Source organism: Leuciscus leuciscus (genome assembly GCF_965113295.1).
Source record: "Leuciscus leuciscus genome assembly, chromosome: 24".
Lineage (NCBI taxonomy): Eukaryota > Metazoa > Chordata > Actinopteri > Cypriniformes > Leuciscidae > Leuciscus > Leuciscus leuciscus.
Window position 1 is genome coordinate 12235650 of NC_138723.1, and position 24701 is coordinate 12260350.

Consider the following 24701-nt stretch of genomic DNA (forward strand, 5'->3'; position numbering starts at 1 on the left):
ATCAAAATTAAATTGTCATACTGAAGGACTATTAAACTGCTAAACTATAAAAAGGCAATTAGAGCTCATGAATTACACCCTTGACTTATACATAATTATACATACATTTGTATATAAAATCTTGATTATTTTTTTATCATCATAACATTAACTGTGCCCCACTGGCCCATACACAAAAGTTTAAACATCAGACAATTAATTTTGTAAATGTTTTGTAAAATAAACGTTCATTTAATTTAATACAATACAATCTTATGAATTTTGAGCTCTCTGGAATTCTGTAACGTTCTGGTGGTTGTTGAAAGCACTCAATGAAGATGAGGGTGAAACACAGACTTTACTTGTTAAATTCAAGCAGAACAGAAACAACCACATCAAACATCAACGAGAACCGACAAGGGTCTGAACAGAACAGGGAGTATAAATACAAAGGAAAAAAATTAGAGAACTAACTAGACACAGGTCTCTAGATGAAGATGGGACTAACCAATCAGGGACTAACGAGAACAGGTGCATACTAGACAGAACATAACAGTGACAACTGGATTCTGATTGGTCAGTCGAGGAATTCTGAGAACTTTGGTGCATTAAAATCTGCATTAATAGATTATATAAATATAAAAATATGCCACACCTTTATTTGTTATATAATTTTATTTAATTCATATTTTACAATATCTGTTTACCAAAACAATGTTTTGATGTTTTTGTATGCTAACTTTTACTTTTTTTTATTTTAGTCCTGAATTTTGTTTTACATAATTGTTATACTGATTATATTTAGCTGAATAGCCTATATTTAAGACAAATTGATGTGCACTATTGGGTGTGTTAAATTAACCGACCATGATTATTAAATTAATTGGCTTATACACCCTGTTATCTAGGTATTTGGTATTGATTATTTTTAATATAGCGAGTAATGTAATGATTACAATCACAAAATCAGCAAGGTAATATATGCTAATCTCTAATTAAAGCAGTTTTTGCATCCATATTCCGTGCATTGGCTCCTCTCATCTCCCAGTGCCAACGTCATTTGAACAGACCAATGAAACGTCTCCTTTCGTAGGCTGAAAACAAGTTCCATAAGAGGCTCGAAGAACATTGGACCCTGGTAAATCCGGTTCGTCAGCTGAAGCAGAGGACAACTTTTAGCAGGGCTGTGTTTATTTACAAGAGCTGTAGGTTTTCCAGAGCAAAGTTGCTCTCCAGAATTCAGCACTGGAGCTGTCCAGCTTCCGCGCCTTCAGCTCGCGCTTCACAAACAAAGCGGTTTCCTCGGCTGCGGGATATTTGTTTGACTGGGTCACACACACACACACACACACACACACACACAGCAGTAGTACAGTGACCGTCGCGATTACACACGCATAGCCTTCACTGACGAAAGCAACGCTTGAAATGACTGCTGGCAGCGCGTGAGGAGAGGAGCAGAAGAAATCCAGTCCCAAGTACCGGAGCACCATCCGATTTCATCCAGGTTAGTCTTAGTTCCTTTCTAACTATAGGTAGGCTACTAAGTAGATCTAGACTCACATGATTTTCACAGTCCCACATTTAACGCCAAATAGTAAATCTTGCAGAACGTGCATTGTATGCAACAGAATATTACCATGCATTCAAACTGTTGGTTATGAACGCACGCAACTTATATATGTTGCTAGATATCACGAGACGGATCATTCATGCATTAGTTGTGTGTGGGTGTAGAAAAATACCCAGTGTATACCACTCGATCTAGGTCAGTGCTGTTAGACGGGTGTGGATGAGAGAGCCATGCATTATATTTTATGATTTTCCACTGAAATGTAAGATGAGGCTGTTTATATAGCCAGACTTTACGCAATAACTTTTGCTGCACTGACACGTTACATATTTGCTGTACTGTGATGGATGCAGTGACATTTTCCTCAGATTTCACTACACATGATAAGTTGTGCGTGATGAAGTGTATATGCTCCTTTGAGCAGCACTGCAGAGGTAAGTTTTGCTGGATCATTTGCAGTCTCTTTGTAAGACCTTGTGCATCACCTCTGACGTCACAGTCCGGAGTGATCAGGGTGTTATGTAGTCATTGAGGCGATGGACTGAGGAGATCAGATTTAGGGAAGAATCGGAAGATCATGTAGATCTTATAGAATTTCAAGGTCAAACATTCATTCATTCATTTTTAATGCTGTTTATTTGTTTTAGATAACAATATTTTTAACCATTAGTATTAATAATTAGTATAAGTAATATATTAGTATTACATGGAAAATATATTTTTATTTTTCATTTTTTCAAGTGTGCAAAGGTTTTTTCCCCAATTACAAAACAACAACAGTAATGGTTATTATCATCAATGACAATAGATTCTCAAATGAACATAAAGTTGATTTAAACAGAACTTGATGATGATGGAAATAAAATAAAATAACAATAATAATGATGATGATTTTTTTTTCTTCATAATAAGAAATTATATTATTGAAAATAATATTAATGTTATTATTAACAACAGAGAAAATAAAAAATTAAGTTATCTAAACCAAATGAAAGGGTTAATAGGAGTGTTCTGAATTTGAACTCTTGTGTACATTTTTAATAATCATTTAATATAATTTAATACATATTGTAAGCAATACTATTTCAGAATTAAGGAGCAATTTTATAGTACTTGCATAATAATAATAATAATAATAATAATTGTATAATTATTACTCCTACTTCTGCTATCAATAAATATAACAACAACAAACAACAACACAACCGTAATGATTATTATCATCAATATAATGATAGATTATTATATGAACATAAAGTTGATTTAAACAGAACTTGATGATGATGAAAATAATAATACAAAACCATTATTTATTATTTTATATATATATATATATATATATATATATTTTTTTTTTATATAAGAAACTATATTAACATAATGTTATTATTAACAACAGAGAACATAAAAAAGTTGATCTAAACCAAATGAAAGGGTTAATTGGAGTGTACTGAATTTGAACTCTTTAACTCTTTACCGTGTTAACATTTTCCAAATCAGATTGATTTTTGATAACCCCTGAACACATGTGCGTGTTTGTGACTAAATGTTAGCTAACATTTGATATATTATTTCTGGCCTTTCTAGTTATGTGTTTACTATTAGTAATGGTTCAGCTTTAGCAGTGGTTCAGCTGATCTGACACAAACACCCTCTATTAGCTCTTCAGGACTGTCCTCCACCTTTTGGTATACTACTCGGTTCTCTCCTTTCTGCCCTTCTACCCACAATGCACCACGAGTGTCAGCTTTGGAACCCTGCAGACACTCTAGGTTCCCTCGTCTCTCTCACAGCGCTCATTGTCAACTCCTCTCAGAAGATTGCCTGGCACAGACTCTGTGCCTGACAGCAACTGAATGCCAACGTGGGGGCTCCTCTCTCTAGAGGCATTTACATTCAAATTCCTCCACATTGCGCCGCCTCCGTGCCCATAGGCCAGCGTGCGAGTGGAATTTCAACTCCCAGCACTCTTAGTTTGGCCAGCGTACTTTGCTTTTGGGCTACTGAGTGTCCAAGGTCAGGCATTATGAGCGTATATGCGCTCATCCATTTTTACAAGCCCACATTGCACAGAAAGACGTGATTAAGTGTTTTATCACTTTATTACTCATTAGCCTTTACAGAGAGCGTTGGCGATTTTATTTTAGAATTTTGGCTGCTATTTTTTTTTCTTTTTTTCGGTGGGTGTTTGTGATTCCAATCACTGGCAGAAGGTGGCCTTAGTGAACTCGTTAGTGTGATTAGTTCCAGGCCTTTGGGGATGGGATATTCACATCAATGGGAAGCATTCCCATGGAAAAAAGAAAAGAAAGCTTTGTCGCCATCCTATTCACAGAACGGTTCCTCACAGGAGTAACACATGAAAGGCAAGGATTGTTGGGATTCAAGTCAGCGACAACTTGACAGTGCGAAGCCGATTTGTGAAACATGGTATTACAATAATATTAGAGGGGAAAACAAAGGCTGATGAACATGTAGGTGCAATGCATCTGAAGCAGGAACATTCACACAAACTCAGATGTTTTTCTGCAGTAAACAAGAGTAGCTTCTGAAATGTTTGAATTTTTGAAACTGCAGCTCAACACACTAAAAGGTACTCATAATTTTAAGGGATAGTTCAACCAAAAACCTCTTCACTTAGTCACCCTTGTGTTGCCATTTGAATTTTATACTGCAAAAAATTTATATTTTCAAGAAATACTTGCTGTTTTTATCCATGCAGGCTATTTTTCAATTGTTTGGAGACTAGCACTTCTGAATTCATTTATGGATCATGAGAGGATGCTGATCAGAGAACCGGATCATTTCGATTCATGAATGATTCATTCAGACTGTCTTTCTGAACCGAACTGTTCACAAATCGGCATCTGTTCTTCGCTCATTACCATTTTGAAAAAATATTTAGTTAGCAAGCTACTAATAAAAGGCTAACTGTTTTGAAGCTATTATTAGGGGTTGAAGCATGTAGCGCTGAAACCCTATTGTAATTGGTAAAATTTCCAAGGATCAGCATTCTCCCATAAAAGTGATCGGGCAGACTAAACCATAAGTCATAGAGACTTAAAACTTTGAGGGCTGGTAGTACTCACACCGCTTACAACGTCACCAAGGCTCCCCCGATTGGCCTGATGGGGGCGCTACAATGGTGAAAAGTACGAAATCGCTCATAACTCCTAAACAGTTAGACGTAGACTCAAGTGTCATATATCGTCGGAATCCTAGGCTCAAGACGGACATGCTTCTGATTTTTGTGGTATTTTGGATTTTTTTGAAAAACCTTGTTTTGCAAACTAGTCCTAGGTTTTTGGCGTGATCGGAACCTGCAGTGCAGCAAGATTCTCTGGAGTCTGATTGTCGATACTTATCTAAAAAAAAAAGCTGAAATTTCGATTCACGGCCTCTAAGGGCCGCCAAAACATTCAAAGAGGGAGGAGCCACTTTTACTAAAATGGCTATAACTCGTGAATGGGAACATACTGTATGTAAGAGCTCAAAAGTATGCGGCGACTGACCACTTGGTGGTGCTATAACATGGAAAAAACATAAACATTGCCACAACTACGCAACCCTAAGTCTGATTGACTTGAAAATTGGCATGCAGTGTCTTCGTCCAAGGTGCCAAGACTGCCTTTGAAGACATTCTCAAAAAAAAAGCAGCAGACAAGGTTAACGGAGGCGATCGGAATGAAACTCGCTGGGCCTGTTTGAATCATGGCCCTAGAGGCCTGTGAGAAATTCAAAAGAAAACGGCCACCAGGGGGCACCTTCGCGATTTTCACATGTGTAAAGAATTGTTTACCACGTGATTTTTGGCACACGCCCACGTCATTCAAACCGCAAGGGAGAACTCCTCATTCTGAGCAAATTTGCCTCTAGGACCGCTGTCAATCGAATCGTTCTTTAAATATTGGAGATAATTTCAAAAAACAACTTTTGCGAACCAGTCCTAGGTTTTTGGCTCAACCTCGATAAAACCATTGAGGCACAATTCTTGGGACTCTCTAGGTCAATAATTAGCTAAATAATTTTTTACTTCGGCCTTTAGATAGCTATAACTGTGTCATTTAGAAAACAGGCGTTGCCAAGTCCACCCAAAAACCTATCATTCCTAAACGAAAACTCAGAACTTCGCATCATTAGGTGAGCACATGCGGCACATGATCCTAAAGAAGCATGCACATGGCGCTATAACTGTTAAAAAGGTGTAAAATGCTCGATTAAATACCATTAAATGGCTGAAATTGGCCCTCTTCCTGCCTGATTTGCATAGAACTTAACAAAATTGAGTGTGCACATGCAGCACATGATCCTAAAGAAGCATGGAAACTTTTATGGACATCGGGCCATAGGTGTCACTTTAACTGTTATAAAGGTGAAAAAGGCTTTAAAAACCATGTATTTCCTTAGTAAACTGCTTGAATTAGCTGTAAATTATCTTTTGCATCTATGATCTAAGTGATTACATGCTCGCTATATAATACATAATACCTTTTTACGTGTATTCTTAAATGCCTCAAAGCGCTTGCACCCCTGATAATCGCTGCTTTCAGCTATATATATATATATATTTTTTTTTTATTGATGCTATTTGGTATATTAGAAAAAGATGTACAATGCCATGCAAATGTCTGTGCAGGGAATCAGCTGATCATTTTTCGAGCTGCTTTATTTAAATGAACTGATTCAATAAAATGAATCAAGTTTAATACATAAGAGAGAGAGAGAGAGTGAATATTTTAGTTTTTTAGTTGATCAGCTTTGATTATTGCCTCAGTTCACTTGGTTGTAAAGCCACACTTTACATAGATAATAGAGAGAGAGAGAGAGATCTATCTATCTATCTATCTATCTATCTATCTATCTATCTATCTATCTATCTATCTATCTATCTATCTATCTATCTCAGTCTGTCTGTAAATATATTAAAAAAATATATAAAAAAAACACACACTATACTCCTTTTAAAATTCGTATATAACAGTTTTTCTCTCACTTTGGCACATTTTTTTGAGTCCGTCAGTCATTCTCTAAACTGTAAGTTCAATTGTCACAACTGTTTGCTGGAACATCAGAACTCTATTGCATGTCTGCAAAATGTAGTAACTCTCCCAAAACATTTAATGCATGCTTCAAAACCCCAAGTACTGTATCAGTGAATTGGCTAATGCCACTAAAATAAAATAAAAAGTGTTTTGTCATCATGTCAGCCACACTGGTCAAAATGTTTTTCCACCATGGAAATATTTGTTATACTGTATACAAATTTCATGTTTGTTATACATTTTTGTTGACACTGTCTGCTTTCTATACTTTGTAATACTTTTTATATACAGTTGGCAAACATTTACTGGGAAATTTTGTAACCTTGACGTTCCTTATCGGTCAGTCACGTTCTAGGTTAATCGTCAGTGACTGAGGAACTGGGATCCCTATGGCAGAAGCCACAACTACTGACTCCTTCTAGCATTCTTTTAGACAATTTAGACAATTGTACTTACTCTTTTACACAACATGCAATTTGTTCAAATCAACAAGAAATTTAAATCTGGAAAAACTGTAATATACAGAAATACTCAACCAATTAAGTCAGTCCTGAAGTGTCACAAATCGCAGATTAAGGTCAGGACCATAATGTGTGCTGCAATCTGTGTCAAATGTTGTGTAAAGAGAGACAGATATAGCAGAGCCATGTTCATATGGCTTTGCCTTTATTAATTTTCATATATGTCTCCCTACCGCCACCAATTTCATTTCTTTTTCAGTAGAGTCATCAAAATTTTTCAGGGAAGTCTAGTTAGTGAGCTGTGTTGGAGAGACAGCTGCCTTCGAGTTTGTGGGAAAGTTATTGCTCTCTTTTTTCTCTCTATTTCTGTGAGATTGCTGACTTGGATATTGACATCCGTTAGCGCAAAGCTGCATCTCCTAATCTAAACATTCTCAGGGACCACAATTTTTTCAATTTTAGCAACACAAATATTCTGTCTTTATGAATTTCAGGTCAATGAACATTGTTTTTGCTTGAGCAGAGATTTTATAAAATAATCATTTATTCAATGTATTCATTTATGCGTTACATAATACCTGATCCTATATATAAGACCTTTTAAAACTTATTAACGTGGTAATTTAAACCAGTAAGTGCTTCTAAAAAAAAAATCTGACCTGCATCAGCTATAGTAATGCATAATTTATTATTATCTTAATGGCAGACACATTTAAAATCTTTAGTATTGGATATTGGGCAACATTTAGGTCTATTTAATAAAAATCAATTTGCCGAATCACATATGGAAGCCCATCTGTTACAGAAAAAGCACTTTCTCTGGTGTCAATCACCATAGACATTGAAGGGAAAAACCTCCATATTCAAATGAAAGTTCAAACAATATTTTTTTTGTTTTGTTTTTTAAAATAATTGATTCTCAAATTATTACATTTCATCCTCCTCATTCCTGAATAAGTGATTACAGCTCTGGTGCCAACTCACCACAAAATGGAACATTAGCAAATCTTTCATAAGTGTGGCTCAGAATACAAATGGTGTCTTTTCCTTTCCATTTCCCGAGGCAAAATCCAGGCAGAGATTAAAGAATCTGATTGTTTACTGTCACAATATGCTGGTCAGTAAACAAGACGATGGAGAGTTCAATATATATTCTTTAATAAACTGAGACTCGGGAGAATACAGGAACAGGAATGATAACCACTGACCAAACATGCAACGTTAACGCAAGAAAAAATACTGAGATATTCAGCTGAACAGAAACAGGTGCGTTAAACTTATTAATAACCATGGAAACTTATAAGCAAAGTGAACAATTAACACAGGCAAACCAGAAGAGGAAACAGTGAAAAGTAACCCGAAACAGAACAAACGTTACATTTACTGGCAATTTAAACCATTTTATTTCTATAATCTGATTTTGTGTGTTAAAATGTAGGGTCAGACTTAATTTTATCCATGGGGAATTGGATCTTTTCCAAAAAGGAAAGATGTCTCTAATGTGGAGCAAATTATTACCTTTCTGAAGATTCTGAAGACATTTTTTTTTTTAAAATAAGATGCACTTATGAAATGTGCATTATGATACCAGTAACTTATTAAAGAGGTATATTAACATCATTTTGATTCTAATAAAAAGGTATATTAGCTTGGTATAGCTTTATTTGGATTTGATGTCTGTTGAGTGTGTCATTTACGTTTATGCTCATGATAATTTATTTTACCTAATATAGCACTTTTAATAGACAATGCTTAATTAAAGTTCTTTACATTAGATTTATAAAGAGAGAGAGAAAAATAAAAACATGTAAAATCCATTTGAAAATTATTTATATAAAAAAGAAATTAAAAAGACAAAAAAACAAGTAAAAAAAACAAGAAGAAATAAAATTTAAATTGCCATTTGTAAATATTGTTAAAATCGTGTCTGGTCAATTATCTTCCTTCAGTAATTTCAGCAGTAATTGCTTCTCCTGCATCTGAGGCACCAGTCGTCACTGAAATGAACATTTTAATCTGTGCTGAGAGTTCGGGATGCAGTGGGATTTCTTGCCAGAAGTCATTTTCATAACGGTTTCACAAAGGGATTGACGTTATAACAGAAGCTCTGTAGCCCGAGAGATTCTCATCTTTTATTCTCCTAGAGGCGGCCAGCAGTGACCCCTTTCTTCCTCTGCCTCCTGTCTCTGAGGACTTTTCATCCGTCACTACAGTCATAGAGTAAGTCTAGCCTCAGACCATTCATGCACTGTCTGATGCATATTGCCGGCTGAAATCATCAGGTCCATGAACTGATTGACTTGCTTCTATGCAACATCCGCCCGTCGGGCTGTGCAGGTCTGCTGGGAAACAGCATTTTGTAGCATTTACACTTTCCCAGGCTGATACAATGAGTGCTTCTGAAAAGGATTTTCAGATGCATGCACCTAAGCGTCACTAAAAATAAGCTGACATTGGTTTTGTTACATAAGAAGCCAAAGAGGACTAGGCTTCATGCAGAGGTGTTGGGGAAAGTTACTTTTAAGTGTAATGCATTACAATATTACGTTACTCCCTAAAAAAGTAGGGAGTACTTGGTAACGTTATTTGAATGCACAGACTTTCTAAAACGCCCACATATAAAGTTTTGTGAAGTCTGATTCTAAATGAACCAGTTCCAAACAATTCATTTAACAAACATTACTAAACAAACAAACAAATGTATAGATAAATGTATATATAATACTCAGGCCCACCCACAGAAATGACTGGGCCCCTGAAAAGGTCCAGTGAATGGGCCCTCCCCAAATCTGCTATAGGCTACTCATATCATGCGTGTGCTCTCTCTCTCTCTCCTACATGAGATGCATCGGCCCAAAAAGCATGTCGGCCCACTGGGAATCTCCCGGTAGTCCCGATGGCCAGTAGCCTACATGCCTGGACGTCACACTTTAAATCCTACCTGTTGCCTTTCACCATCCACTTATTTAGCTGCTGTCGCATCAATTGACATGCCATCTCCTTTTCCCTCTTTCTTTTTCTATTTTTAGCCCCCGACAGCTTTTTTGCTTTATCCATCTTTTTCGACGACAACTCACTACTCGTTCCTGCTGCTCGCTCAGCGCTCACGGCGCCCGTGCCCGCGCCCGCTCGCCAGCCTGCTCAGGCCATTTTCAGGAAAGGGGTGTTTCATTATGACACAGGCTATATTTTACTCGAGCAACATTAAATAAAATGCATTTTTTTTCTCACTTTCAACAATTAATGTTGCTATTTTGGTTCAAAATAAAATATGGTAACCTTTGCTTATATTTAGGATGAACATTATTATAGCTGGACTGCATGGCCCCCCCCCTTTATCGTTCCCCTTTATCCCCCCTTATGGACGGCCCTGATAATACTGTTAGGGGGTAACAGTCAAATACCCAGAACCAAATACCCAGAGTCAGATATATAATAAATTGAAGAAAAGTTTTACTGAAGATAGTTTGCTGTTTCATCAGCAGAAGTCGGCTTCAAGACTCACAAGGAGTTTGTAGGACGCCCCACTTACAGTTACAAAGATCACAGCAGTTATACCCTTCACCAAGGTCTAAGCTACATCCTTGCTTCAGGTTGCAGTCTCTGATTGGCTAAGAAATATAGATAAACATAGTAATTTTCCACACAGATACAGATAGACGGAAGTATATCTCCATCGATTATGCAGCTGTCACTCGGACCCTGAAGTTAGGCACGTCGTGACCTTCCAGGTCTCAGAGCGCCAGCATGTCCAGAACAACAACTCAGTCAATCTCCAATAATGCCAGTGGTTCTTTAACCTGTAACCAAAAGGACTAACACACACACACCGACGCATAGCTTTTCCAAGGCTGGATTTTGCCAGGCTCTAACTATAAACAGGAGAGTCCTCTCAAAACATCAATAATGCGTTCTTTCTCTCAAGGAGAGCTGCACTTTAGTCTAACTGGAAAGTAAGGCTTTAACAAAGAAATGGTCCCTTAAATTGGCTTCACATTGAAGACCTTTCTCAAATACAAAACAAGTCCCTATTTCATTTCTGGAAGCCGGGCTGAATGAGCAAACACTGTTACTGCATTCAGATATCAAATACAGACATTAAAGAATACATGAAAAGAACATTTCAGTAATCACACTGGTAACTTCTATAACAAAGTAAAATCTCCAGAGAAGTCATTCAAATCATTTGATATTTAGAAGGAAAAATATTGATTAATACCTTGATTATAATCACTCATTACATATACATTGAAGCAGCAGTGGATTCCAATCCACCCCCTTCAATACAAACATTTGACACACTCATTCATTAGCCTACATTTTCTTTATTGTAGCAGTGTACGAAATATTTATTCATCAAGATATTTAATCATCAATTCTACAAATGTTTTCTAAATGACCGTGTTTGTTTTATTGGTGGTTTTTCATGTAAATAAATAGGTTTAAATGCAGTTTAATTCTGTCACCCTAATTAGGAATCTTGATTGTAAAAACTGTCATTTACCCACTGAAAAATAATTGTTTGTTTGATAATATACAGTTTTGAAGTAGCTTCCTCAACATGGGTAGACAGAGTGCATTTTTTTATCGACTTCCTTAAGAGAAAAATAATGTTATTCTTAGACAGTAATATATGCTGCTTGTTGGCAGCTTTGAAACTGTGCCTAAAAGATACACATAAATTAATTCAGTGACAAACCATTAAACCACATCTCCCTCAGCCAGCTAATGTGGCATCTATCAACCGGAGAGCAAGAACACACTGAGCTTTAACAGGGTAAAATACATCATACTACCACGGGTAATTTGTGTAAAAAACTCTGTCACTCCCAAGCCTTCGATGAGATGAGGCTCAGGAACGCCTCCTTGATTTCACTCATAATTAAAGTTCATTCTCGGAACGGTGCCTAGGGACAACAGCGATATTACAGTGTGGCTTTTTTAGGTGGGTATTGAGAGAGAAGAACGCGATGGGTCAAAGCTTGGGTTGATAGTTAAGAATAAATGAGAGAAGGAAATATCTATTGAAATTCACAAGCATGCTGTGCTTTGCGTTTAGAAGGCGACAGAATGCCAACTGAAGCAGTTTCACACCATTACCCTGATTAAAGGCTGAATAGATGGAGCTAGCGTTCAAGATTATGTGATGTCTGCCTCGGACAAGCTAAATCAGCTGAATCGGCCCCATACACAGGGATGGAACGGACCAAAGCAAAACACAAGATTTGGCTCGCCTGCAATTAAAGTGTGTGAATTTGAGTTGAAATAGACACAGGAAGTTGAATTGGATTTTGGAAGAAAAGTCAGTAAAGACTTTTACATTGTATGCAAAAAAATTCAATTTCAAATAAATGCCGTTCTTTTGTACTTTCTATTCATCAAAGAATTCTGAAAAAAAGTATCACGATTTCCACAAAAATATTAAGCAGCACAACTGTTTACAACATTTATAATAATGATAAATGTTTCTTGATCAGCATATTAAAGAATGATTACTGAAGGATCATGTGACACTGAAGTTTTTTACAGTGAATAATATAATTGTATTATTATATTAAATGTGTATATGTATATATTTATATGTGACCCTGGACCACAATACCAGTCACATGGGTCAATTATTTTTGAAATTGAGATTTATACATCATCTGAAAGCTAAATAAATATACTTTCCATTGATGTATAAGGATTGTTAGGATAGGAAAATATTTGGCTGAGATAAAACTTTTTTTGGTGCAAAAAATCGAAACATTGAGAAAATCGCCTTTAAAGTTGTCCATTTATGTTTGTGCTGCATTCACTCACAAAAATTTACGGTAGGAGATTTACAAAATATCTTCATGGAACATGATCTTTACTTAATATCCTAATGATTTTTGGCATAAAAAAAAATCTATAATTTTGACCCATACAATGTATTGTTGGCTATTGCCACAAATATACCCGTGCTACTTGTGACTGGTTTTGTGATCCAGGGTCACAAATATACAATGATCAATAATATCATCTAATCATGTAATCTGTTCTAATGTAGGCCATATGTTCTTTATAAAAACCTATTTATGGTTAATTCATTTTAAAATGATTTTTCATTTTATTTTTAAAAACTACCATTATAGTATATATTTTAAAATTCATTCCATTTCAATTCTGCTTTCTTAAAATCAAATTAATGTTCTGTATTCTTCAGGAATTCATTGTAATATTCTTCCTATCTGAATAACTACTACAAAAGGCTTTCTCAGCTCCTGATTCTGAATCAGAAAACCTTACGAATGAACAACTCTGCTTTGGTTTTGCTCCCTGTTCACACTGCAATCGTCACAGGTTGCCATTAGTGAAGATGATGATCTGTGATGGGAGCACGCCAATACAAAGAAAATCTTTCCAGTGTCAATTATATGAGAGATCTGTGTGAGGAAAGCGTTTGCAACACATTCGCCGTGGATCACAAAATCTGCTTGATCCAGCATGTGGGCGTAAATTGCCACAGCAATGGTTTAGAGACAAAGTCGATAGAACATTGTCTTGTTTTCAACCTTAATATTTGTTATGCAACAGGGTGCTAACACCGACCCAGCAAGCATGAGGACTGTCTCTCTTTACTATATTAATATAATGAGGGATTTGAAGCTGAAAAGATCAGCATAGGTGATTGCATGGCCTGATATGCTATAATAATGTTGTGTCACTATATTGCAGCCATGGGTGTGCTGATGTCCAAGAAGCAGCAGGTGGAGAAGGTGCAGAAGTGCAGTGTGGTGGTATCAGCGTTTAAAGAGGGTCTGAAGGATCGGCCGGTCCCAGCAGATGCGGCCCGGACTGAAGAGGTCATAGCGGAGAACGGGGATGAATCTGCTGAAGGATCCCACCACGCTAACAAAGACCACACTGAGCAGAAAGACAAGGACAGTAAACCAGGGTCATTACCAAATCAGCAGGCGTCAGCTTCATCCATAGAGGAACATAGGGCCAATCAGGAGGCTTGGGGGCGTCTCCGTGATGGGAAGGGGGTGGAGCCTGAGGATCTAAAGAAGGCACATCAGCTCACTCCTCCGACGTTTGTGCGGCCGAAGAGAGAGGTCAACGACGACCAACCGCTAGATGTCTCGCTTGGGCAAACCGAGCAGGTAAAATGGCTGAAAGGATCCATATTTGTAAATAATGATGATTTTTTTTTTTTTTGGTGCTGCCCGTTTTTTACATTTTTTATATAGCACATTTAAAAACAGCAAACATGGCTGACCAAAGTGCTGAACAAAACACAAGATAAAGAGACAAGGGCAAACCACACATTCATGACAGAAGCTCAGAATGAGTTAAAGCTAAAGAAAAAAAGTAGGTTTTAAGAGAAGATTTAAAAATAGTTAAAGACTGTTCTGATGTAAAGCGGAAGGCTGTTCCACAGCCTAGGGCCGGCAATGGCAAAGGCTCTATCTCCTCTTTTCTTTAATCGTGATCTGGGGACAGATAAAAGTCTCTTATTAATAATCTCTTATCAGATTTCGTGTGGGATTGTATGGACAGAGAAGCTCAGACAAATAGCTCGGTGCCAGATTATTTAAGGATTAAAAAACAAAGAGAAGAATTTTAAACTCAATTCTAAAATGCACAGGTAGCCAATGCAGCGATTTCAAAATTGGAGAAAGGTGATCAAATAAAAAAAAATTGAGGAACTTTGAAGCGGCATTTTGTACTAATTGGAGACGAGCAATAGAGTATTTGGACATGCCATAGTAAAGAGAGTTGCAATAATCCAAACGAGATGTAATGAGCACATGGATAGCAATCTCTAAGGTTTTCTTAGAGAGAGAGGATTTAATCTTAGCTTTTCTCTTTATCTGTCATTAGAAGTGTGTTCACTGTAAAAGTTTTTATCTTTTGTTAAAATACATATAAACATCCTTATAACAATACATTTGTTACAGTATTTATTCATCTTTGTTAATGTTAGGTGATAAAATACAACTGTTCGTTGTTAGTTCACGTGAGCTCCATTAAATAATATTAACAGATGCAACTTTTGATTTTAATATTGAATTAAGAAATGTTGAAATGAACATGCCATGTTGGCGCTTCTTCTCCTCAGTTCAGTCCACTCATCTTCTATAGGGTTCAGGTCAGGGACTGGGATGGCCATTGCAGATGCTTGGTTTTGTGCTCAGTGACCCATTTTTTATTTGATTTTGATATTTGTTTTTGGATCACTGTCCTGTTGGAATTTGATCGAATCCATGATGCCATGTCTCTGAACAAGATGTCCAGGACCTCTGGCAGAAAATTAGGCCCACAGCATTAAAGATACAGCAGAGTATTTCATTTTACACATGGGGTACTTTTTTTATCCCTGTATGAACCAAACCCATCTTAAGTGTTTGCTGCCAAAAAAGCTTTTTTTTTTTTTTTTTTATCTGACCATAGAACCTGTCCCGTTTGAAGTTCCAGTAGTGTCTTTGTTACTTTTCAAAGCTTTTCAGAGCTTTTTGGCAGCAAACAATTAATATGGGTTTGGTTCATGGCTCAACATTCATAATGGAGGGGTGTTGGTGGAGGTAATCCTTTCATTCGGAGCTGAAACCTGCTCTGTGACGCACATACGTGAGGAAATGTCAAGATTGTTAGTTAGGTAAGCTGATCCCAGCTCAGCCTAAATGGCAGCCCGGTTTTTGTTGACAGTACGTGGGCTGTGGGTAACGGCTGTGCAGGAAAAACCTGGCTGTGTGAGCTGCAGTGGCGTCTGAGATCAGTCCGAAATTAATTGGGGTCACCGAAGCTTGTGGTGATGGGGCCAGGCCTCACAGCGAGCCAGAGAAGAGCCACTCCACACAACTCCACTCAACAGAATGCTTTTGATTACCTCCAGTCTCTCTCTCAGCAGATATAAAAGACATAAGAGCAGGCAGAATGAGATGCAATTGGGCTTGTCTTTGTGAGTTATGTCTAGATGCATTTGCTGAAGTTCAAATTTGGTTCAGGAAAATAAATAAAAAAAACAGACAGAACTGCAATGAAAGAAAAACAGAACAGCTGGTGAATGTAATTGTGATAAAGGAAAAAAAAATTCTCTTTCACTTCGGCAAAGGGGAATAAACTTTATCCTAGATCACCTTAGGATAAATAAAAATAGACACATGCAAGAACTTTTCTTTGTCATATAGTACAGAACTACAATAGTACTTAGCATCAGATTATTTGAATTTGGAAAAATTGGATGAGACATGCTTGAGTCCATAGTGAAATTTCTAATGTTTGATTGCAGATTTGGTATCTTGGCAAATCTAAGCACAGTTTCAGACAATGATCTCTGAGGTGATACTTGTGAGATTATATGGGTCTTTTTTATCAGAAGAGAAATCTGAGAAGCAGGAGGATGTTAGGCAGTTGCTAAGAGTTTTGAATTGGTTGCTAGGGTGTCACTAACTGGTCACCAATGGCCTCAGAGTGGTTAACTATGTGATTGCTCGGGTGTTCTGGGAGATAGATAGGGTGTTCTGAGTGGTTGTACGGGTGTTACTAGACATTTGGTAAGAGTTCTGGAGTGGTTGCTGGAGTGTTGCTAGCTGACATTTAAGGGCTTCAGAGTGGTTGTTCTGAATGGTTGCTATGGTGTTGCTAGGGTGTTATTGTGATTGCTTTGGCATTGCTAAGTTGTTACAAGAACAGAGCAAACATATACTTATGTGTGTTTATATTTAAATAGTTTGATGGAGTGTAAATTTCTGAACATTTCATGACACTCATTCATTGTAAGTCCGTTTTTGAATAATTTATCTATTCAACTATAATCTACTAAAAACTGTAAGAATTTATTCATTCAGTTATTTTTTTTATATATATTTTTTAAATGTAAAAAAAATAATATATATATATATATATACAGTATATTATTTTATTTCAGTTTTATTTCAATTAACATGTTTTTAAACAGTTTTAGTTTTAGTTAACGATCAAGCGTAGCGTTAGTTCTGGCAGGTCACGTTAGTCAAGCTCGCATCAGCTGACTATCAGCTGATGCACATCTACCTATAGGAATACGACACCTATCACCGTATACATATAAGCTCCTTCAGTATTATCAGCAGCTATCGCGTTTCTCAGGAGCTAATTACCCTCCTCCATCCCCAGCTCCTCCTCTCGCCCTGTCAGGATTTGGCATTCTGATTCCCCTGAATCAGAATAAATTCTCGAATTATGTTGTACTTTAAAATCTTGAATTAAATATATTTGCAAACTTTCATGTTGGTTCTGTTCTGTTTACCCCAAGGGGGGTTATTGCTGCTCTCCCTGCTCTTATCCATGCTAGGCTGCATGGATGCGCAGGGAGTTCTCGCCCAGAACGGAACCATACCGCCAATCCACACTGTATGCTAATTGTCAATCGTATTTGACGGTAGTGGTCCTGACAGAAATGATACCACTGCCTATAAATAACCAGGGCGATGATGATAACCCTACAAAATGCCCAGATTTGATCATTCATGGAGTCCATTACCATTCCAGTATTAAACACCATTAAGATGCTCAGAGTACTGATGCAGAGCTGGAGTCAGATTCAGAGGCACACTGCCAAGGTGACGTCCTTTGGCTCTTCTGATCTAAATACAGCACCTCTCCCCAGCGCTCATATCACAATCCTCACTCTCCTCTGAGACACATGTCACAATCTGAAGAGCAGGAGTGTCTGGTGCCTACACAAGAAGGCACCAGTAAATTTTGCATCTGGAATGTCTGACAATTTGATCCCTGGTTTCCTAGAGCCACAATATACTTAAAAAGTGTGTAATGCTCCAATTTAATAAGCAAAGGAATGAATTACCTAAGCCGATTAGTTAGCCATGGTTCTGGAGGAGTGGTTCTAGAAAAGCTAACTTTGCATGTGCTGTTTTAATGCTTGGTTTGGTTATGAACAAGAGATTAGTTCCACCCCCTTCAGTTCCCCTTCTTCGGGGTCTCTTTTCACTTTGTAATATTTAGCTCTGATTTTACATTTGCATCATACCAACTCGGAGCGCCGCCTAGCAATTTTGGGCCCTATGAAAGAATATGAGGTTGGGTCCCCTACCGCACCCATATCACTAATAAAATCGATCTCTGGGGGAGCCCTTAGAATCATCCTAACTTCCCCCCCCTTAGTGGAGCCCCAACTCCATATCTAGCGGTAGTGCTGTAACCGGGTAGTGACTCATCATATCTAGCGGTAGTGCTGTAACCGGGTAGTGTCTCATCATATCTAGCGGTAGTGCTGTAACCGGGTAGTGTCTCATCATATCTAGCGGTAGTGCTGTAACCGGGTAGTGTCTCATCATATCTAGCGGTAGTGCTGTAACCGGGTAGTGTCTCATCATATCTAGCGGTAGTGCTGTAACCGGGTAGTGTCTCATCATATCTAGCGGTAGTGCTGTAACCGGGTAGTGTCTCATCATATCTAGCGGTAGTGCTGTAACCGGGTAGTGTCTCATCATATCTAGCGGTAGTGCTGTAACCGGGTAGTGACTCATCATATCTAGCGGTAGTGCTGTAACCGGGTAGTGTCTCATCATATCTAGCGGTAGTGCTGTAACCGGGTAGTGTCTCATCATATCTAGCGGTAGTGCTGTAACCGGGTAGTGTCTCATCATATCTAGCGGTAGTGCTGTAACCGGGTAGTGACTCATCATATCTAGCGGTAGTGCTGTAACCGGGTAGTGTCTCATCATATCTAGCGGTAGTGCTGTAACCGGGTAGTGTCTCATCATATCTAGCGGTAGTGCTGTAACCGGGTAGTGTCTCATCATATCTAGCGGTAGTGCTGTAACCGGGTAGTGACTCATCATATCTAGCGGTAGTGCTGTAACCGGGTAGTGTCTCATCATATCTAGCGGTAGTGCTGTAACCGGGTAGTGTCTCATCATATCTAGCGGTAGTGCTGTAACCGGGTAGTGTCTCATCATATCTAGCGGTAGTGCTGTAACCGGGTAGTGACTCATCATATCTAGCGGTAGTGCTGTAACCGGGTAGTGTCTCATCATATCTAGCGGTAGTGCTGTAACCGGGTAGTGTCTCATCATATCTAGCGGTAGTGCTGTAACCGGGTAGTGACTCATCATATCTAGCGGTAGTGCTGTAACCGGGTAGTGTCTCATCATATCTAGCGGTAGTGCTGTAACCGGGTAGTGTCTCATCATATCTAGCGGTAGTGCTGTAACCGGGTAGTGTCTCATCATATCTAGCGGTAGTGCTGTAACCGGGTAGTGTCTCATCATATCTAGCGGTAGTGCTGTAACCGGGTAGTGTCTCATCATATCTAGCGGTAATGCTGTAACCGGGTAGTGACTCATCATAAAAAAAGCTCTCAAACCAACTAAACTCCTCTGGAGACACTTGGGTCTGCATCAAAAGTCCTTAAAATGTTTTGTCTCCACACGTTTCCAAGGCTTTAAAATGTCTGACCCTGAGTTGCATTAATGTGACAGGTTGTCAATAATGTCCAGTCTCCACAGTCTGTCTCTAGATGGGCGACACTATACAGCAAAGACGAGCAGCATGAAATAAGACGATGCAAGATGCAGTTTGTAGATTCCATCAGTGATTGACCACCTTTAACGTCAAACACTCATTATTAAGATTAAGCCTTTTCTATCCCGGAAAGATCTGGAAAAGGTTATTCATGCATTTATCTTCTAGAGATTAGACTCTTGCAACTCACTCTATAATGGTGTTCAAACTAAAATCTTGGACAGATTACAGATGGTCAAAAATGCGTCCGCAAGACTGTTGACAAGCACTCGCAAATAGGATCATATTACCCCCGTATTAAGATCGCTGCATTGGTTAACAGTTTCTTTTAGGATTAATTTTAAGATTTTCTTTGTTTTTAAATCTTTACATGGTACAGCCCCTCCGTATATTGCGGACCTGATTCAGTCACAGAATCTTTTAGTTGTTTCAAGGACGAATCTGAACACAAGAGGAATGTGCCTTTGCAGCTGCCGCCCCAAGGTTATGGAACAATTTACCACAATTTATTAGATTATCATCAACTCTTAGTGAGTTTAAAAGGCATTTAAAAACATATTTTTTTCATGTTAGCTACTGATAGCTTTTAGTGTCGAGGTACTGTTGTCACAGGAATCATTTTTTTAAGTCTGAAGATGTTTTAGGTGTATTTAAGACTCTTAAGAGTCTGTTGGTATGATAATCTGAGAGAAGATATTTTGCATATTCTTTATTTATAGTTATTTGTGTTTGTTATATTTTAATGTTTTATTGTTTGTGCAGCACTATGGTCAGCATTGTTGTATTATTATATGCTTTATAAATAAATTGGAATTGGATTTATACCTGTTGGAAAGTAACTAACTAAAAGTAACAATGCTCCTAAGTTTTACTAATGATATTTTTAGAAGTGCTGTTTTGCTATGTTAAACATTGCTAAGCTATGTTCTTAAACTATCTTGCTCGCTATTATTGTATTTATTAATCAATTAATTATTATTAATTAATAGCTGCTATTTTTTCCTTTTGATTTTTAGTTAATGTTTTGTGTTTTTTTTCCTTTTGCCCTTATTTATTTTTTTAGCTTTAATTTAATTTATATTTATTTATGTTTTTGCTTTTTGTAAATTTAGAACTTAAACTTTCACCTATTTTTTTCAGTTAATTGCCAAGACCATTTCAAATTTTAGTTAAGCTTATTTAATTTGAAGTTTTTCAACCAATATTTATTATTTATTTTATTTAAGATTTATAAAAAAAGATATTTAATAGTTTTAGTTTTTAATAACAACACTGGTTTGAGCAAGCTGCAGTTTCAATACTGCGGTAGTTAAAGCAGTAAAGATAAAGGGCCAACCATTTTAAAAGAGCAAAATTATTCTATTCTATTCTATTCTATTCTATTCTATTCTATTCTATTCTATTCTATTCTATTCTATTCTATTATATTATATTATATTATATTATATTATATTATATTCTTTCTATTCTATTCTAATCACAGTTTAGTATTCATAACACTTTAAAAAATTTAATTCCTGGGATCAGTAAAACGTTATCTTGTGCTGCATTCATCAAACCAGCATGACGTCCTCATATCACGAGATGAAAGCAAACCACATGCAGATTCAGATGCTGTAGCCCAGTGCACCACAGGAGACTTTAAATGAGCAGTGAATGTCAAGTAAGATTATTTCTATATTTGGTGACCTTTAATGGAAAGCAACTAATGCAGGGAGGTATAGAAGTTTGATCACAGAAGTGTTCGCTTTTTGATGAGTCACTACACTTCCTTTCATGTGCAATTATGCATTTTTCAATGCGCTCTTGGGCCTTTTTCTCAGTGGATCAATAACAGTCTCATTGCTAAGCAAGGAATGATTTGATCTGTCTTGTCTCTCATTGTTTTGCGGTCAGCCCATCAATGATGAGATGTGCGAGGTGTGTGAGGTTTGGACGGCGGACGATCTGTTCCCCTGCGGGACGTGCACGCGGGTCTTCCACGACGGCTGTCTGCGGGAGATGGGTTACCTGAGCACTGAAGCCCTGCAAGAAATGAGAGAGACGGCCCACACCACCACCGGCTGGAGCTGCTATTACTGCGTGAGTCACTCTCTCATCAATACATATGCACAAAATCACATACAAACATATTTACAAGCACATTTCACGTCACTGGCTGTTTGAAGTTGTTTCAGAGCTGTTACTGTAAAGTACATGTCTTTCAGTCTGTAACAATGACCTGTTCCAGAGGGATTAGTGGCATATTCAGCCTATAATTATCTGTGCGGCTGTCTCAAAGGAACAGTTTACTCAGAAATTACAACAACATGATTGTGACATAGTCATGGTCACTATGAACTGGCATTTTATTGAAAAGATTCATCTAGATTCTTTAGAAACTTTTCAGTCACCCTGTAAAAAAACAACAAAAAAACGATGCACAGGTTTAGAACAATAGGCGAGTAAAAAAATGGCTGAATAAAATTTTGCGTGAGTGACCTGTCCCTTTAAAGGGGAACTTGGCAACTATTTCAACTTAATAAATCCATTTAGAAATCATTTGGATGATTCAATAACCTGTTCTGGTGAGAATGGTGAGTTTCCCCGCTCCCCCCAGCGTTCCCCGGCGGAAAACCAACCTTGCAACATGGGGACGGTAAGTTGAAAATAGGAAGTCTACTGGATAGGAAGTAGGAAGATACTGTGTATGATGTATTACCCACCTCGGTAGACATAGCTCCACACGATAAAGTTGGCCGGCTCCGATAATAACAAATGCACAAGAGCAGCGGTAGAAATGGGGAGGAGGGTGCCGCAAGTGAGATTTTTTTACCACAGTGTTGTGAGATATACATCCCACAGCTGTAGGGGAAGTTTGTTGAGAAAACAAAAGGGAAAATCAGCGAAGAATTGGCTAGAGTTGTCATGTTCCACTTTAAATAGCATTATGAAATAGCATTCACAAAGCATATCACGTCTGTAACATGACATATTTCCAATTGAAATATTCAGTGGGAGGTAATGAATATACTGTATCTTTTGGGATTTGATTGGATTGTGTCATTTACACGGACGGACAGACAAATGTAAAGATGATAGATAGATAGATAGATAGATAGATAGATAGATTTTTTTTATTGTAATATCACACATACTGTTTTTAATTATAAATGGGTCCTTATACATAAAAAAAGCAATGTACAGTATATTTGTCTACATATGTTTTTTCCTTCAGCCTTAAGGTGCAGTCACATTAGCGTAATTTCAGCTAAATTTAGAGGACAAGAAAGGTCAATAGTGTGCTGATCTCTGAAGCTCACACAAAAGTCACTTTCAAACCAAGCAGATTTATGTTGGTCAAATTATAGATACGTCAACAGAAGAGCAAAGTTGAGAGGGACAATAATGACATTTATTGTGGACCATTTATGAGGACCAGGGACAAACTAGGGCTTCTTTTAAATATCCTTATTCTTTAAAAAGTGCTGATAAAGTGATCAAGCATATAAACCACCTGTTGCCCAGCATATATTCACAGATCCTTACCCTGTGCAGCTCCTCGCAAAGGTCAGCGTAGCGAGCGTGTCAAGATGATGGTGTAATGCTAGAGAGTCTGGGCTTTGTTCAAAGTGCTCTTTCTCCCAGCGTTAGAGGAGTCTGGCTCTGAAATTAAAAAGTGGGCTGCCAAAGCGTGCAAGCGTCCTTCAGCATGAAGTAGAGTGCTTATCTTGGTCGCACAGGCTGCTGATGCTTAAATCATTTGTTGAGCGAGTAAGACATTTTTGTAGCACTCTGAGGATGCTGCTACACACTCCAGATGCACTCGCTGCTTTCCAGTAGACTCACACCATCAAATGGGATGTATCCCATGCTGCATTGCAAATATTAACAGCTGTGGACACATCCCTCAAAACAATATGTGAAGCGGCTTGTTGTTGGCAAAATGTCTGGCGTGTATTTCCTTGGAGGGCTAATTCACAGCTTATGTGTCTGGTTTTCTCACTCTGCCCTCGCTACAACCTAATCCACATGTGTGTGTGTGTGTGTGTGTGTGTGTGTGTGTGCGTGTCGAGGACAAGAGATGTTGAGACTAGGGATTACGCTGTCATATAGCTTTCAAGGGACACACGTGTTTTACTTTATGTAATACCATTAAATATCTTCAAGCAGGCCCTGCTTCAAAGGGGGGCCAGGATGGGCGGGAGCTTGGTCACTCAGTCAGGAGCTTGGCCCACTCTGGCCCCACGCCAAAAAAAGTCCAATTGCAAAATTGGTGCTATGTTCAGATCAGCTCCAGATGCTTTTCGGCCACTTGGTAAAAATCCACTTGTTATTTAGAAACTAGAAAGCAGTACGTGACCACGGTCTTCACAAACATTCAAAAATTCTAACAATTTTAAACCATTCAAGCGCAAGAAGACGCGAAAGAAATTCAATTCATACACACAAACCACACACACCGAGAGCTGCATCTCAGAAAGTGCGACACTCTTTTGCGTCTTACTATGCTTAAACAGACGAATACACACAAAATTATGTTAAAATGCCCGATTTGATGAGTATCCTCGAAAGCACAGTCTTAACTGAGTTAAAATAAAAAACTTTTAATGAACGTAAACAGTTGGGAGAAAAATCTAATGTGTGTCAGATCCGTGCATTAGGTCTTAAAGTATATATATATATATATATTTTCCGGTAAATTCTCGCTTATCGGGCTTATGCTACTCTGAATAATGCCTGAACTTCGTATTTTGAGCACTTCTTGCGTTGTTTTTTGCCTCTTCACGATGACTTGCTTAATTTAGTCCCAATTTGTAAGTCGCTTTGGACAAAAGCGTCTGCTAAATGACTAAATGTAAATGTAAATGTAAAGTGACAGTAGCTTAATACCTGCTGCTGTCTTGTGTCATTAATGTTAGTTAAAGAACAAAAGCTAATTTAAAGCTCCAGTCCGTAACTTTTTTGGGTTCAAAATTATCCAAAATAATTTTTTTGAGCAAGTACATAACCAGCCAGAGTTCAAAACTCTCTGCTTGCCTTAGCTCGATTCAAAACGGTAAGCTTGTAATAATGTTTTTATTTCCAGTGGTACTGGTGGATTTCCGCGGGAAACTCGAGCTTGTCTCTGCGTCATTACGTCACATCTGTACACATAAAGAAGGAGTCTCG

At 37.8% G+C, this 24701-nt stretch overlaps 1 protein-coding gene across 3 annotated transcripts in view; it reads left to right on the top strand.

The window, feature by feature from the left end:
* Window positions 1-1122: 1122 nt before the first annotated feature.
* phf24 (PHD finger protein 24) overlaps window positions 1123-24701 on the top strand; it is a 38628-nt gene continuing 15049 nt past the window's right edge. For all 3 annotated transcript variants that reach the window (XR_014202452.1, XM_082158425.1, XM_082158426.1), the window contains exons 1-3: window positions 1123-1486; window positions 13758-14185; window positions 21447-21632. Coding sequence is in view for 2 of the 3 variants with exons in the window: in XM_082158425.1 (XP_082014551.1) it covers window positions 13760-14185; window positions 21447-21632 (612 nt within the window). In the remaining variant the exon portion in view is untranslated. The remainder of the gene's footprint in view (window positions 1487-13757; window positions 14186-21446; window positions 21633-24701) is intronic.